Source organism: Sinocyclocheilus grahami, unplaced genomic scaffold (assembly GCF_001515645.1).
Source record: "Sinocyclocheilus grahami isolate Dianchi unplaced genomic scaffold, SAMN03320097.WGS_v1.1 scaffold59.1, whole genome shotgun sequence".
Taxonomy (NCBI): domain Eukaryota; kingdom Metazoa; phylum Chordata; class Actinopteri; order Cypriniformes; family Cyprinidae; genus Sinocyclocheilus; species Sinocyclocheilus grahami.
The window spans coordinates 752,948-769,966 of NW_015505238.1; the positions used below are offsets into that span (position 1 = coordinate 752,948).

A 17,019-nucleotide genomic window follows, 5' to 3' on the forward strand; every position below is an offset into this window, starting at 1 on the left:
GCAAGAAAAACTTCAGAAAGATGAAGCACAGGTCTTTATTGCAGAAAGAAACAAATGTAAAATCTAAAACCTCAAGAATTTTCTTTCTTTTTTTCCATTTCCCCCTTTATCCTCAAACTTTTTCACAAGTTAAGGGGTCATTAAAGTTGAAGATCACAAATTTTTGGTATCAGATCCAGAGTTTCTGACAGAAAATCTAAACCAAAACAACAAATGCAAGTTTTCATATTATGTGACCCTGGACCACAAAACCAGTCTTAAGTCGCTTGGGTATATTTGTAGCAATAGCCAAAAATATATTGTATGGGTCAAAATGATGGATTTTTCTTTTATGCCAAAAATCATTAGGACATTAAGTAAAGATCATGTTCCATGAAGATATTTTGTTCATTTCTTACTCTCAATATATAAAAACTTAATTTTTGATTAGTAATATGCATTGCTAAGAACTTCATTTGGACAACTTTAAAGGCAATTTTCTCAATATTTATATTTTTTTGCACCCTCAGATTCCAGATTTTCAAATAGTTGTATCTCTCAATTTCGAAAAATTGACCCTTATGACTTTTGTGGTCCAGGGTCACATATATAAATAAAATGATCTGCTTTTTTTCTGGCAATTTTGCAATTTTATTTAGATTTATATTCCATTTTGTAAATAATGGAATTTAAAAATTAGCCTGTAGATTACATTTAAAGAAATAAATGGGCCGTTTTCTTTGAAATACTCAATTATGTAGGCTATTACATAATTTATGTATTACTTTAGTTTTTTAAATACTCGTTGTAAAAGAAAAACTTTTTTTTTTTTTTTTTTTTTTTAATTTTAAGTCAATTTGGGTTCGTTTTTTTAGAAAAATAAGGGGGTAAAATTACTTTAGTTTTTTAAATAAAAAAAAAAATTTTTTTTTTTTTTTTTTTTTTTTTTTTTTTTAAATGTAAGTCAAATTGGGTTCAGTTTCTTAGGAAAATAAGTGGGTCAATGGAGTCACTATGACTATTTTCCTTTCCTTTTCTTTTTTCCTTTTTTTTCTTTTTTCCTCCCAAACCTATTGTCTTTTTGTCTCTGTTAGTTTTTCCAAGAATGTTAGAGAAAAATAAATGTATATCAGGATACATTACTGCTATTCTATAAAAAGTAAGAATAAAAAAAGAACAGGTGCAGAGTATTTGAATGAAATTATTAAACAGACTGTTTCTTACAGTGCGGGTCAGTGAATCTCTCCGACCCTGCCAGCTAGAGCTGTTTAACAGCCTGTTATTACAATATGAGTTTCTGTCATAAATCAAAAAGCCAGTCTCCTTAAACCATCCTTAGCTGCTTTGACAGTCCTGGAGCTTATCGCGCTAAACTAAGAAGAGGTGAGGCAGCCGTGAATCCCATCACACAACGCTTCATAAACATACTGATGCACCGAGGTCTTTCTCTGTCTGCTGCTGAAAATTAAGTGAGGTTGACTTTGGCTCCCAACTCCCTCTATGTGTCTGCCTGTCTGGCCTATCAAACCATTGTAAGGGTTTAAGCATTTTCGCTTTGGCTCACGCACGCACACATATTAACATACACTCACACTTGTACAGCTGCCTGTGCAAACACCCTATAAAACGGTCTATTATTCATAATGAGCAAATAACGGTAGCATTTATATTTGAGTCTGGGATGAGATGTAGCTGATTTGCGGAATGCAAACGCTTGTGAGTTCAGTTTGAGACGATGTGGAGTGCATTGGCTGAAAATGTGTGTTCATAACAGGTCATCAACTTTCTTGTTCATCAATCTCAGAATGATCTCAAAGTCTGATTTTGTGGTGGCTGCATGTGCTTTAAAATTAAATGATTATAATCTTAATGCAAGGGATAAAGGATTTTGCAAATGACAGTAATCAGTGTTGAGTACAGTAAGGTTAATTACACATTTTTTCTCAGTAACTGAAGCCCCGTCCACACGGAGACACTTTTAGCTGTATACGCATACATTTTGTATCTTATAGGCGTTTCGTCCACACAGATCCGGAGTTTTGGGAGAGTGAAACCGATATTTTTTTTAAACCGGGTCCCAGAGTGGATAAATCTGAAAACGCCGCCCTTGCGTTTTCATGTGAACATGTTCGTTTGTATACCGCGCGCAAGGTTTATGCTTCTTCACCGTTTTTAGTGTATCGCTGTGGCAGAATTACAGCGCCACATACTGGTCTGGCATGTATACTACATCAATTTGTGGTTTCGTGTGGACGTATGGGATTACATCTCTGCCACAATTCTACGCGCGCGCGAACTGAGTTTCGTGGAGAAAATGTTTGTCTAGCGAAGAAGAAAGTATTTTGAGCGCACGAAAATCAATTTTGCATTTAAAATAAGTTTTTGGATGTGTGCAGACCTCTTTTGCACGTGCAATGTTTCACTAGCTTGCTCACCTGATGCCTGCCCTCAGTGCTCTCTAAATGCCAACAGCTGGCGTGCTCGACACAACCCAGCGTTACAATGTGCCATAATTTCAGCCAATCAGAGACGAGGCTGCTAAATTCTGATTGGCTGCCTTGACAACCAATCACAACATTCCTTGCATTACCTCGACAGCAGAAGAGGAAATATACAGTGCATGCATAATTATTATGCAAGTTGATATTCTGATCATATTTTTTTCCAAGTACATTTTACCAATTCCAAACGACATCAATCTTAATAACTACTATTAATCTTGTATTTAATCATTTATAATTGATATATAATTATTCATGAAGGCTGGAAGTGAAAAAATGTCTTCTATTCAGGTGTGCATAATTATTAAGCAGATTTTCTTTTATAGATAAAATGAGCCAAAAAAGAAATTTCCATCTGGATATTTTAGATCGTTCATGGACCCTGTTTCTCAACTGGTTCTCCTTTGACGGCAACATTGCTCAAAAAGTTGCCCCGTGTATTATCAGCCTTAGTTGCTATACACAAATGGGGATATCCAAATTCTGATGAATAATTCAGTTGTTTCATGCAACTTACTTGATCAGCTGAAACATCTGTATTCAACTGTTTACCTGAAACCCACAACTATAACTCTAGGCTGATGATACACGGGGCAACTTTTTGAGCAATGTCGCCGGGCAACTTTAGTTAATTTTTCAACGGGCAACCAAAGTGCCCAAGCAACATTGCTAAAAAAAAGTTGCCCAGCAAAATTGTCAAAAAGTTGCCCCGTATATCATCAACCTGAGCGGAAATGCTTTGTTACTGAACCTAAGCAGACTTTTCTACTACTTTGTAGTTTCAACTTTTAAGAAGAAAATAAATACTTGTTTTTAAAAGTTTAGATATTTAGGTCAAGTTTAACTTGACATGCTGTTTTAAAAATTCTGCACTCTTGCGTAAGATCTGATGCTTAAAACAGCAAGACGCAGTGGTTAAAGTCTGCGACTGCAAAGAAAATGATTAAGAAAGCAGCGCAAAAACGTGTAGTGTTTGAACTGGCCCTAACTCCTGTAGGTCGGTGCCCTTTATCGCCCCAAAACTTGTGTGCAATCCATCCCGAGCCTGATTTCCCCTCGTTAATGCACTGTTTTGAGAGTGGAGAGTGAGCTGTGGACGGATGCAATCACAGCCTCCGTGCTTGAAGACAGAGCCGCGCCTCGTAAATCTTCTGCTGTGTGTTCCCGCTTCAGCTCAATCAGCATCACTGCCGGACCGTTCCAGAAGCCGCCTTTGTTTATTATGCCGAGTTTGAGTCAAAGGCAGAGAGAGTTGGAGGAGCTGACAGGTGCTTCTGACCACAGGCTGTGTGTTTATGTTTGAAGGAAGCTCTGGTGCACCAGCTCATTGTACTTAGCCTTCTTAACGAACAGCAATTAGTAAGAGCTAATGAAAGTGTGTAGTGGATTACAAGTCTTGTAAAATAGTTTACTACTAATACAAATTTACTATAAGTTGAAAAGTTGAGAACCTTTTTTTTCCTACCCGCTATTAATGTTAGATTCCTGAATCAAATCGAACTCAAATGTACACCTTAGCTTGTCAATAGAATAGCATAAAATAATCATACAGTCAGCATTTCTGAACAATCTTGAGCAAAACTGTTAAACTTAATTTAAGTTCAGTAAATTGTTTAAAATGTTTTTTCTTCCAAATCTTTTTCAAGGGCTTTCGCCCCTTTGGGGTCCCTGGACTCCAGTTTGAAAACTCCTGCACTGGGATTTCAGTGCCATCATCTTGAATCTATTTACAATTTATCATTGAATGATTGCAGACATGAGAGTGAGGGATCGCAATGCTTTAACGATGGAGAGGGTCTGTTTTTTATTGCCCACAGAGTCTCAGCGTTACCTCTTATGGGCTCCCCTCTTTAGGCTGTTGGATTTCCAAGAAGTGGCTAGGCCAGACAAAGTGTCACACAGTAAGATAGACGACACTGATTTGCACCCATTTATTCAACCAAGGATGAAAGACTGGGCTTTTGCAAATACATGTAGAATAAAAGCATGTCTGGACTGTAGGTATAAATCAAAATGTTGACACGCATACAGTTAAGTGAGCATTTCATTTCATTTCTTTTCTGCTTCTGTTCATCATCGCTATGGCCTTATGGTTGTAAATGACCAGACTGCAAAAAGGAGCAAGAACAGATATTTTCCCAGATTTAAACTCAAAGGCCTACCGCTGGCTGCATATTTCCTAATCTACACCCAAACAAAATATACAGTAGTATGGTAATTAAAACCATTCATTGTTGTTTACTGGTGACGTGTGGAAGCTCTGAAATACCCATATTTTATACCGATTGACAGACATGATTAAATGAATTTAAAAAAGTCTCTGCTCCAGTAATTTACTTTGTAAGTTGAAGTCTAGTGGAAATGCTTGTAAATTTCCATGTAATATTAAATGCCTGGAGAAATTCTTAGTAATGATCTCTTGATCTGCAGCAAAAAGTGAAATCATTAATTCAGTAAGAGAGAATAATCTAAAGAGCACTATTTAAGTGAAAAAGCATGGACATTTCTGTAATGTTAATCTCCAGGTCATCGGTGTGGTTTGGCAGTGAGCGAGAGAGGCTAATACACCTGGCACTAGGCCTTGCATCTGCATGATCTGAAAATAGGGAGCTCCTGTTCGGAATTGGTTCACTTGAAAGCTCATGAGTGAGACCTATCAAAGTTAAACCCAGCGTGAATAATGTTGTGCTGAATTCACTTATTCTGAGAGGCTGTACGGGCAGGATCAATGGGGAAATGAAGTCTTTTCTGTGGCCCAAATGCCTGTGTGTAATTTTCTGCCAAACCATACAGAACAGCACGGAAGTTTATAAAGAGCCTCTCAAAAGTGTGGTTCTGTGGGCACGCAACCCCAGAGAGAAAACAAACAGTTGACATAATGCAGAAGCCTTTAATTCGGTCAGGTAAACTCGTTTTGGACCTCGCTTTTGTTTGCGTAGCAAAATCATCCTAATATGAATGTTGATCATTCATATACTGTACAATAAAGTGTTTCCTGCAAACACAAAAAGAAAAAGCTGAACACTTTGCCTACCAGTGTTGCCGGGGAAGTTGCTAAAGGAAGGTCAATTTGTTGCTAAAAGTTGCTAAATGCCGTTGTGATGTCATTGAGTAATCACTACGGAAAACTGTGTCAATGCATCAAATCTCAGCAAAAATATATTTGATATAGGTTCATTTATATTTGTTCGTAAAATGATATAAATGCATAATATAATATTAAAATATAAATAACTGTATTTTTAAAAACATTGAATTGAGCACTTACACATTTTTCAACAATTTAAGTTGTTTTTATTAGCCAGTAAACTAGTAAAACTATACATTCTGAACAATTATACTTTTAAGCAGTGTATTAGTAGTTAGTTAGTATGCTACACTCTAAGAATAGTCTGTAAAAATAGGGCATAATGTTAATATGAAGGAATTTTCCATATTGATTTTTCACAGGTTTTTATCTGCATTTTAAATTAGGCATTGTATTTTGTGTTTTTGGGTTACAGGGTTACAATTGATAATGGATATTTCTTGGAAATTTAGTACCTTTTCCATTTTTAGATATGTTCTTGCAGTGTACTAACTGATCAACAATCGCAGGGACAAGCTAACAAGGTGTATCATAAATGAACAATTATTCAATTATTATTATTATTAAATTGAACAATTGCAAATAGCAGCTAACTTAATTAATGTGATGTGTGTTCTGCTAGGCATCTTTGGTTTCCTCTGTGTAATTTAGATGGGAAAAAAAAATACATTTTTATCGTTTGATGCGTTTGAGTCGCTTAACAAAAGTTGCTAAAAGTTGCCAAATCATTTTTAAAATAGCTAGATTTGTTGCTAGGTGCTTTTGGAAGAAAAAATTGCTAGAGTCTGAAAAGTTGCTAAATTTAGCAACAAAATTGCTAATTTGGCAGTACTGTTGCCTACACTTCTTTTTTTGACCCTCTCTGCTCCTCGTTGTTTGACCGTATCTTAGCAACCGAAGCCGGCTCGTAGTTCGTTTCCGAAAAGATAGCAATACAGCGAATTTGAAGAGGAAAACGCTTAGAAACGTTGTACATACTTGTTTAGTCACGTTTGTTGGTGAGTAATAAACTGTTTTCAAGAGGGTCACAAATATTGCGTCTTTAAAGTGAAATAATACTGATAATAATCCGATATGTGTGAAACACCACATATCAGTCCTCGCGCTTTAATGCATGCAATGATATAGTTGTATCCTTCTCATGTTTTATTAATAGTGTTAACTAACTCTGCTTTAATGTTAGGTGAAGACTATCTGTTGTCCGTCATGGGAGAGGCATTCTCTAGGGCAATTCAGTGGAGTTCTGATGCGGATAAACTCGAGAACAGCCCTCTGAATCATGACATACTGACTGAAATCCTGCTCTTCACGGAGGACTTCGACGACAGATACCCACAGGAGGCCAGGATTCTATTCAGGGAGCCTTTACAATGGAAAACATCTCTAGAAGCGGCTGATTTCACATCAGATATATATGACACCAGGTAAACAACTGGAGATTATGGTAGATGTGCAGTTGACTAGGCTTTAGAGAAATAAGAAAGATTATATCTAATTGAATTTTCTGCTTGGACTATACCGCAGGGTTTCAGATCATTTCTGATTTTTCTTGCCTACCCTTTGCTGTTTCTCTTTTTTAGAGGCGAATCAGCTGTGTCCTTGGAATGTGATGATAAGGGAAGTCCCCTTCTCCAGCTGAGTCCGCCTGACATCACAGTGCACTCATTTTACCATCTCTCTAACCTTTTGCAACTAAGCACAGATAAAAAGATGAAGGAGATCCGGGCCTGTTTGGAAGGTGAGCTGCATGCAGAACATGAAGTATTACTTTATGTACTAATTTGTCTGAAATAACCTATTCTGTTATTCCTTATTTCTTGTAACAATTATAAATATTAACACGTTTGCAGCCTTCATCATTCCAGTGTTTACATTTATTTATGATGGAAGATGTGGAATCCGAAAATCTGAGACCACATTGAGAATCTAGATTTTTTTTGAAAACTGGAATTAAAAACATAAAATGAGTACTATTTAAGATTCTGCACTATTTATAGGACCTAATCAACTAATATTTGTGACATTGATCGTGTCACCTATATTAAACAGTTGGTCAGATGCTCTTCCACTGATGCACAAGATGCTGTTGGGGTCATTCTTAGATCAGACTGGAAACATGATCATCAGGCTTTACACAAACTTGTAGAGTTTTGTGAAACTTGAATGCTGCTGTCATTCAATAAATGACAGTCTGAAATTCATGCTATTTTTCAGTTCAGTTTTAATTGATAATATAACTTGTAATAAAAAAAGTCAGTATTAATTATACAAATGTGAAATAGGAGCATTTACACTAGTGGTCTTAAGCTTTTAGACCACAGTTTTTAAAGCAGATTTTCCATCTGAAGATTAATTCCAGACTTACTTCCTGCAGCTTTTGGCTAACATTTAAATGTGTAGTCGATAAGCTTTTGCTAACGTTTAGTGGGCTCTTGTTTGTCCCAATAGTACCAGTGTTTTTTTTTTTATACTGGCACCTATCGCCCTGGTTCCAAGAGTCTAGGAATGAAACCTGCAATGGGGCTAAGGGGAAAAAAACAAAGATGAGTGGAAGTGTTTTTGTATGACAATCAGGTGTGAATAATATGTGTTAATGGCCAACAGTTAACAGGGAGCCAATAAAGAAGATCTTTGGGCCCATCTCTCCCACAATACACGGAGACAAGTTATTCAGTATCCTGCATCAGCTGGACAAGAAGCTGTTAAGTATTGCTGTCAGACCGATCACCGGGTAAACACTCTTTCTGTATACATATACTGCACACTGCCTTCAATCAAAGCAGTCAGCCATGCTTTAATATCTTTTAATATATATTTACAATGAAGATACTAAAAAAAAGATACTACTTAATCTACAGCACTTGACAAGTAATGTTTTCACTTTGGAGTTGTGCATGCATTCATAGCTATATTACTGTTACTGGTTAGTGAGCTGTGTTTTTGTTCTGTGTTGTGTGTGTGTGTGTGTGTGTGTGTGTTTTGCCCAGAGAGGGCAGGCTAAGCCCAGCAGCTGTTAATACAGAGGTAGATCTGTTGAAGAGATTCTGTGGAACAGGAGAAAACTGGGTGCTGAAGTCTGTGAGCTACACATCAGGTTTGCATTATCCTCACTTTCCCCCCTCTCCATCACTTCTGCTCACTTTATCTCTTTCTGTCACTCACTCACTTCCAGACTTATTTTCACCCTCAATCTGATTAATCTCGTTTCTCTTACATATTTCTCCCTCACTCTCTCTGAGTTGATGCTGGGAGCGAGTGATTATAGTTTTCCGGCATGAATGAGAGTTGTTCAATTGGACTAAAGTTGTACAGTAATTTAGTCATTGGGAAAAATGGAGACAACTTCTCACATGTGACTGCCAGACATGGCTGCAAATGCTTGACTGATGCCTTGTAAACTCAGTATTTTTTTCTTGTTTTCCAGTACTAATTTCTACAGTAAACATTCTTGAAAAGCAACATTTTAGAGATATTAAGTCTTTGTATAAATTTATTAAAATAATTGAGCTTATGCTTAAAACGAGAAAAAAGATCTTCCAAGCGGGTAATTAAAATAATTTTTCCATTTTAAATGAAGCTTATTTTTTACACCATTTTTCTTGTTATAACAAATAAAAATAAAAATAAATCTCAGAAACAAGACTTTTATCTTATGTCATTTTTCTTTCCAATTAAAGACAATTTGCATCTGTTTTTGTACTTTTGTCTATTTTATGTGCGTTTCAATTATGAACACATTAGGCAGACCTACTCTAACAAAAACGAGATGAACGGCACTAATGTGGCTGTTAGTGATGATGTGCAGAGCTGTGACAGAAGAGTGGTGCTGAGTTAAATGTGGCCACTGAACCATCACAGTTCCCGCAGGCCAGCGAGAAATTGAATCAAGAGAGGTCGGTGTCAGATAACTTAAAAGATGGATCTGTAGAGACAACTGAGGTGACAGTTAGCCCCAGTGAAATGCTCACAGTCCCACTTTCAGAGTCGAACCTCATGCAGGTGCGCGGGGCCGACATCCATGCTGATGTAAAACGAACAGCCTGCCATAAATGAAATCAAATCCAGCTGATATCAGAGTTCAGCAAACAGTATTTCTCAAGGCTTTAGAGGATTCAGTTAATGATTATGAAGACTTTAAGAGTGTTCTACGCAAAAATAATGTGAGGTACTGAAAGAAGTAGGCAAAGCAGACCTCCAGAGGTGGGATTGAACTATATTCAGTTAAACAGATTCATTATTTTCTTGACAGTACCAGAAGACTATAAGCATAAAGTTGGCAAAATTTCTCTGAAAATGACGGTTTCTGTGGAATTTTGTGGGCAGAAAAAGATCCATTGTCTGTTGTCATTAATGTAGTGGTCTATGAAGTCAATTTCAAATCAAGCAGCTTTCTATTGGTCAATTTGGTGAATTTGTGTGACAAACTTGATCCCAATGTGAAATGTGCACGAGAAAATCTTTTGCCCTCAAGTGAAATTTCGAACTGTGGAGATTCCTGTAGAAATGACTTGATTTCAACCGAACTACTAAATTCAGTAAATGTGACAACACATTAAGGAATCTCTGCCCATTTTTTGGCAGATTATCCCAGGCAAAATCCAGAAATTTCACTAGGAATCAGTGCAACTGGGAATTTTCCGTGAGGTTGAAAGATTTCCCAAAGCAGGTTTTTAACAGACTCGCCACGTTGAACAACATAAAACTGCTTGTTTTGTTTTGTTTTGCATTGCTACACTATTTACAATATACAATGGAACTTTTTTTTGCCTGTGAATTTTCACTAATGTGACCACATCTTTAAGATCGAAACATTTTCCAGGGTAGTTTTCCTATAAGAAACTCACAAAATGTTGTAGTTCTAATCATTTTAGTGCTTATTGACTTCTGATTAACACTCTTAAATATCAATAAAACTTTTCTCTCTGCCTCACACTCAGTCTTCAAACCATCACCATTAGTGGCAATTCTGGATATCCTTTAAATATAACATGTCTGTATTCAAGTCTCCCCGCAACATGGAAACCATTACATATGTCAGATTTCAGTTTACAAAGAGATTCATAAATTCTTCCTTTCTCCCTGAGGAGAACGGGCAGATTTGCTGTGCCATAACAATCAACTGTTTTTGGAAAAAGGAGTGCGGCCTGCAAATTTTGGATGATGGATGTGGCTTCTTTTGAAAAATGTGTCCCCGTATGCTGAGTAAAAAATCGAAGCTTCTATGCAAATAAAGGGGGGGGGGGCACCGTGAGGATGCGCAGGGTGGTTTGGAGCATGTGGAGTATCGGCGGGGGTGTTTGGCGAGGGTGATTTATCTTGGGGTTATGTCTGCAGCAGCTCAGTCCTGAAGAGCAATCAGTCATCTTCACTGGCAGGGCTACTGGGAGAGAGTGTCCATCTGCCCCGGTGGGAGCCAGCACTGTATGAACTTTCCAAAACTTAAGTTTTATTGCAAATATTTACTGTCGAGAGGTGACAACGGTGCACTAATTTAACATTTGACACAATATACATGTAACAAAATATACAAATCTCTAAAGCATTAATCTTGCCTCCAGATTACGTGTTCTCCAATGGTTGTCGTTCTCCACCGTGGAGGCAGATGGATGGAGAGATCTGCTCCCTTATAATTGAGACCTGTGACACGGAGCCCACACTGTTCATCACTTGCAGTACAAGCGGAGTTTTCTTCGATGAGGTGAGAAAACTGTCAAGAAAGTAATAACAGTCATTTGGTATGTTGGTTTTAGATTGGATTTAGATAGGAACACAATTCTCTTGTATGTCAAAGCAAAACACATGTTTTGCTACATTGGTGTCAAAAATGATGGAATTCAGCTACATAACGTATCATCTGTCATTAGTAATCAGTTTCAGAAGTGTGGACATTCCCTCAGTTGTTTATATATTGTATTTTGATCATGAAAACCAATTACAGAGGAGGTTAATAATCTAAACGGGGCATATCCCAACAAGCCTGACCTGAGCACCTAGCAGATGGAAATTAATGCATCCCATCGGAATGCTGAATGATGCAATGAGTTTTCTGAATCTGAAACGTGTCAGGCTGTCAAGAGAGCAAATTTTGGTAGACAATTTGATCATACACAATGTGCTCTTAATGTGTTTGAAAGGTATGGTATACAGACACTTTTCCAAAACATGAGGTAAGTGAAACTGAAAAGTTTAGACATGACAGTTATATGATTCTGTTCCAGATCTGCTTCTCTTGCTGTGTCCAGTGTTTCGAGCCACCCCACAGAACTAAATATGTGTGCAATTAATCAAAAGCAACATTTCACACACCACAATATTTTTCATTCAGAGTGCCACTTAATCAAGTACATATCTGTCTGTTTTTATCTTCATGTTTCTTTCTCCAATCTAATTTCTCTCCCCCTCCACCTCTATCTAAATGTCTGTAATTTTTGGAGTCTCTTGTCCTTGTCTGTGTTCTGTTCAATGCTTTCTGACACTCACCTGTTCATTGTACATTTGAGGTCAGTTTCAATCTACTGCAAATGACAGTGATGCTAATTGTATAGATTCAATATTTAATCAGAACAATTCACCTCTAAACCTCAAAGATTAAAAGTTGAAAGTACAGTTATGTGTGTGTTTAGTGAGTGTTGAACCTTTTCTCTTGCTCTTTCACTTGTCTTTTTCAAATATGACGTTATGATTGAGATTTATTGTAACCCGATTTATGTCTCAGCCAAAAATACTAATACACCATTGGGAATGTTGTCAATCTGTGTAACTTACATTATAATTTAATTTTCCAGAGAATCCATGGAGAAGGAGGTGTAAACTACTATATGAGAAAAAGTGAACTCTACAAAGACATCAGTATGCTTCTGAAAAACATGTCTCCTCATTTTGCTGCAGCTGCTAATGAACAGGTATTGCTTGACACCACAAGAATACAGCAGTTTTATCTCTTTCAGCATATATTAGTCATGCCTTATTTCCTCAGTTGTTGGTTTAATACCAGTGATTGGCATTGTTGGCTTTCCATTTCTCTGATCGTTTTAGTTATCCTCTTCCACTGCATTTGGCCTTAAAATGCTCCAGATGGCAATTTCTGAACACATGACAGTGGTTTCATTATAGTGTCTGCTGCACACCACAGGGCTTTGGATATCCTAACCATGCTCTGGGCAATCCTAACATGTGAATGACATAATTCATGGGTATGCACTAATCATCCAAAATTTGACAACACAATTATGACAAACTTATATAATCCATCTCCAAACGTTAAAAAACACAATTGATTGCACATCTCAGATGCTAGATGGTTTCTTCATCTACCTAAAAGTATTTGAAAGGCTGATGAGTTTTGTGAGCTTGGAGCTCAATAGCGGTGGTCTGGATAGCCTGAAATTTCTGGCATCAGAGACAGATGATATCATCATGCAAGTATGCCATACTCATGACAGACACGTGCAGCCAAGTAGAAAGCTGCTATTAGTGAAATGGAGTGGATGTTATTGATAGTATATTGCTCCTAGTAGAATGTTGTGTTAAATTGTTATTAGCAACTATGATGTGCCCAGGTGCAAGCTACCAGAAGAGTGCAAGTGCCCAAATAGCTTTGTTTTGATTTAGTTAGTGAAGTGACATGTGACCCATACTCTGAATTAGTGCATCAAAGTGCAAAGTGCGCACACACACAGCAGTGAACACGCTTTTGAGGAAAACATTCCAGGATTTTTCTCCATATAGTGGACTTCAATGGGGATCAACGGGTTGAAGGTCCAAACTGCAGTTTCAATGCCGCTTCAAAGGGCTCTACATGATCCCAGTCGAGGAATAAGTGACTTGTCTAGCGAAACTGTCTGTCATTTCCAAAAAAATTTTTTTTTATATACTTTTATCCACAAATGCTCATCTTGCACTAGGTCTGCGATGCGTATCTACGACTTCACGCATTATGCTATCACGTTGGAAAGGTCTCGCACGGTTAGCTCTTCATCTATGTACTTCAAAAAGGTAGGGTAGAGTGAAAAACTAATTTTCTCCTCCAACTTCAAAATTGGCCGTCATCGTTGTTTTACCTTTTTTTGTAAAGGGCGTTTGACTTTCTTTGCATGTTCGCTTTGTAAACAATGGGTCGAGCTAGTGCAAGACAGGCATTTGTGGTTAAAGTTATATGCATTTTTTTTTTTTTTAGAAAATGACCGATCGTTTCGCTAGACAAGACACTTATTCCTGGGATCGTGTAGAGCCCATTGAAGCTGCCTTGAAACAGCAAATTTGGACCTTCAACCCATTGGTCCCCATTGAATCCACTATATGGAGAAAAATCCTGGAATGTTTTCCTCAAAACCTTAATTTCTTCTCGACTGAAGAAAGAAAGACATCTTGGATGACACGGAGTAAATGATCAGGAAATTTTTATTCTGGAAGTGGAATCCTTTAATAACAGTCATTTGGTGTGTCAGTTTTAGATTGCTCTAGGAACACAATTCTCTCGTATGTCACAGTTCTGCTACATTGGTGTCAAAAATGATGGAATTCAGCTACATAACGTATCATCTGTCATTAGTAATCAGTTTCAGAAGTGTGGACATTCCCTCAGTTGTTTATATATTGTATTTTGATCATGAAAACCAATTACAGAGGAGGTTAATAATCTAAACGGGGCATATCCCAACAAGCCTGACCTGAGCACCTAGCAGATGGAAATTAATGCATCCCATCGGAATGCTGAATGATGCAATGAGTTTTCTGAATCTGAAACGTGTCAGGCTGTCAAGAGAGCAAATTTTGGTAGACAATTTGATCATACACAATGTGCTCTTAATGTGTTTGAAAGGTATGGTATACAGACACTTTTCCAAAACATGAGGTAAGTGAAACTGAAAAGTTTAGACATGACAGTTATATGATTCTGTTCCAGATCTGCTTCTCTTGCTGTGTCCAGTGTTTCGAGCCACCCCACAGAACTAAATATGTGTGCAATTAATCAAAAGCAACATTTCACACACCACAATATTTTTCATTCAGAGTGCCACTTAATCAAGTACATATCTGTCTGTTTTTATCTTCATGTTTCTTTCTCCAATCTAATTTCTCTCCCCCTCCACCTCTATCTAAATGTCTGTAATTTTTGGAGTCTCTTGTCCTTGTCTGTGTTCTGTTCAATGCTTTCTGACACTCACCTGTTCATTGTACATTTGAGGTCAGTTTCAATCTACTGCAAATGACAGTGATGCTAATTGTATAGATTCAATATTTAATCAGAACAATTCACCTCTAAACCTCAAAGATTAAAAGTTGAAAGTACAGTTATGTGTGTGTTTAGTGAGTGTTGAACCTTTTCTCTTGCTCTTTCACTTGTCTTTTTCAAATATGACGTTATGATTGAGATATTTATTGTAACCCGATTTATGTCTCAGCCAAAAATACTAATACACCATTGGGAATGTTGTCAATCTGTGTAACTTACATTATAATTTAATTTTCCAGAGAATCCATGGAGGAGGTGGTGTAAACTACTATATGAGAAAAAGTGAACTCTACAAAGACATCAGTATGCTTCTGAAAAACATGTCTCCTCATTTTGCTGCAGCTGCTAATGAACAGGTATTGCTTAACACCACAAGAATACAGCAGTTTTATCTCTTTCAGCATATATTAGTCATGCCTTATTTCCTCAGTTGTTGGTTTAATACCAGTGATTGGCATTGTTGGCTTTCCATTTCTCTGATCGTTTTAGTTATCCTCTTCCACTGCATTTGGCCTTAAAATGCTCCAGATGGCAATTTCTGAACACATGACAGTGGTTTCATTATAGTGTCTGCTGCACACCACAGGGCTTTGGATATCCTAACCATGCTCTGGGCAATCCTAACATGTGAATGACATAATTCATGGGTATGCACTAATCATCCAAAATTTGACAACACAATTATGACAAACTTATATAATCCATCTCCAAACGTTAAAAAACACAATTGATTGCACATCTCAGATGCTAGATGGTTTCTTCATCTACCTAAAAGTATTTGAAAGGCTGATGAGTTTTGTGAGCTTGGAGCTCAATAGCGGTGGTCTGGATAGCCTGAAATTTCTGGCATCAGAGACAGATGATATCATCATGCAAGTATGCCATACTCATGACAGACACGTGCAGCCAAGTAGAAAGCTGCTATTAGTGAAATGGAGTGGATGTTATTGATAGTATATTGCTCCTAGTAGAATGTTGTGTTAAATTGTTATTAGCAACTATGATGTGCCCAGGTGCAAGCTACCAGAAGAGTGCAAGTGCCCAAATAGCTTTGTTTTGATTTAGTTAGTGAAGTGACATGTGACCCATACTCTGAATTAGTGCATCAAAGTGCAAAGTGCGCACACACACAGCAGTGAACACGCACACACCGTGAACACACACCCGGAGCAGTGGGCAGCCATTTTTTGCTGCGGCGCCCGGGGAGCAGTTGGGGGTAGGTGCCTTGCACAAGGGCACCTCAGTCGTTGAGGTATATTTAAAGTAGTTGTTTTTAATAAGCAAATATTTTTATCTGGTAAGAATACATTAAATTGATCAAATGTGACAGTAAAGACATTAATAATGGGGCTTTAATTTTTTAAAAATAATTTTACAAAAGAATTCAGTTTCAAATAAATGATTCTTTCTTAACTTACTATTCATCAAAGAATCATTTCAACACATTTTCAACATTGATAATAACAGGAATTGACCACCAAATCAGCGTATTAAAATGATTTCCGGAAGAGCATGTAACATCAAAGGGAAGAGTGAGGAAGAGCAGAAATAAATCACATTTTCAAGTCAAGTCAGTTTTATTCATATTGTGCTTTTCACACAACACAATCTTTCAAAGCATCTCTACAGAAAATCATAATGTTCATGTTTATAATATCTTAATATTTTGATGCCTTATAGTCACGTTTAATAGATTAGAGCTGGGTAATAATATAGTTTAAATTGCAATAATAAAAACAATCATATTTGCTATGTATTATCTACAGGTGCATCTCAATAAATTAGAATGTCGTGGAAAAGTTCATTTATTTCAGTAATTCAACTCAAATTGTGAAACTCGTTTATTAAATAAATTCAATGCACACAGACTGAAGTAGTTTAAGTCTTTGGTTCTATTAATTATGATGATTTTGGCTCACATTTAACAAAAACCCACCAATTCACTATCTCACAAATTAGAATATGGTGACATGCCACTCAGCTAATCAACTCTCAACAAATTAGAATACTTCATAAGACCAATAAAAAAAACATTTTTAGTGAATTGTTGGCCTTCTGGAAAGTATGTTTATTTACTGTACATGTACTCAATACTTGGTAGGAGCTCCTTTTGCTTTAATTACTGCCTCAATTCGGCGTGGCATGGAGGTGATCAGTTTGTGGCACTGCTGAGGTGGTATGGAAGCCCAGGTTTCTTTGACAGTGGCCTTCAGCTC

General features: G+C 37.1%; 1 protein-coding gene across 1 annotated transcript in view; it reads left to right on the forward strand.

Moving 5' to 3' along the window:
• Positions 1-6,770: 6,770 nt before the first annotated feature.
• Positions 6,771-17,019, forward strand: part of LOC107584410 (armadillo repeat-containing protein 4-like) — a 66,802-nt gene continuing 56,553 nt past the window's right edge. Inside the window, exons 1-6 of the mRNA XM_016271009.1 lie at positions 6,771-6,992; positions 7,149-7,306; positions 8,173-8,299; positions 8,556-8,662; positions 11,127-11,277; positions 15,045-15,159. Coding sequence (XP_016126495.1) covers positions 6,775-6,992; positions 7,149-7,306; positions 8,173-8,299; positions 8,556-8,662; positions 11,127-11,277; positions 15,045-15,159 — 876 coding nt within the window. The 5' untranslated portion in view covers positions 6,771-6,774. The remainder of the gene's footprint in view (positions 6,993-7,148; positions 7,307-8,172; positions 8,300-8,555; positions 8,663-11,126; positions 11,278-15,044; positions 15,160-17,019) is intronic.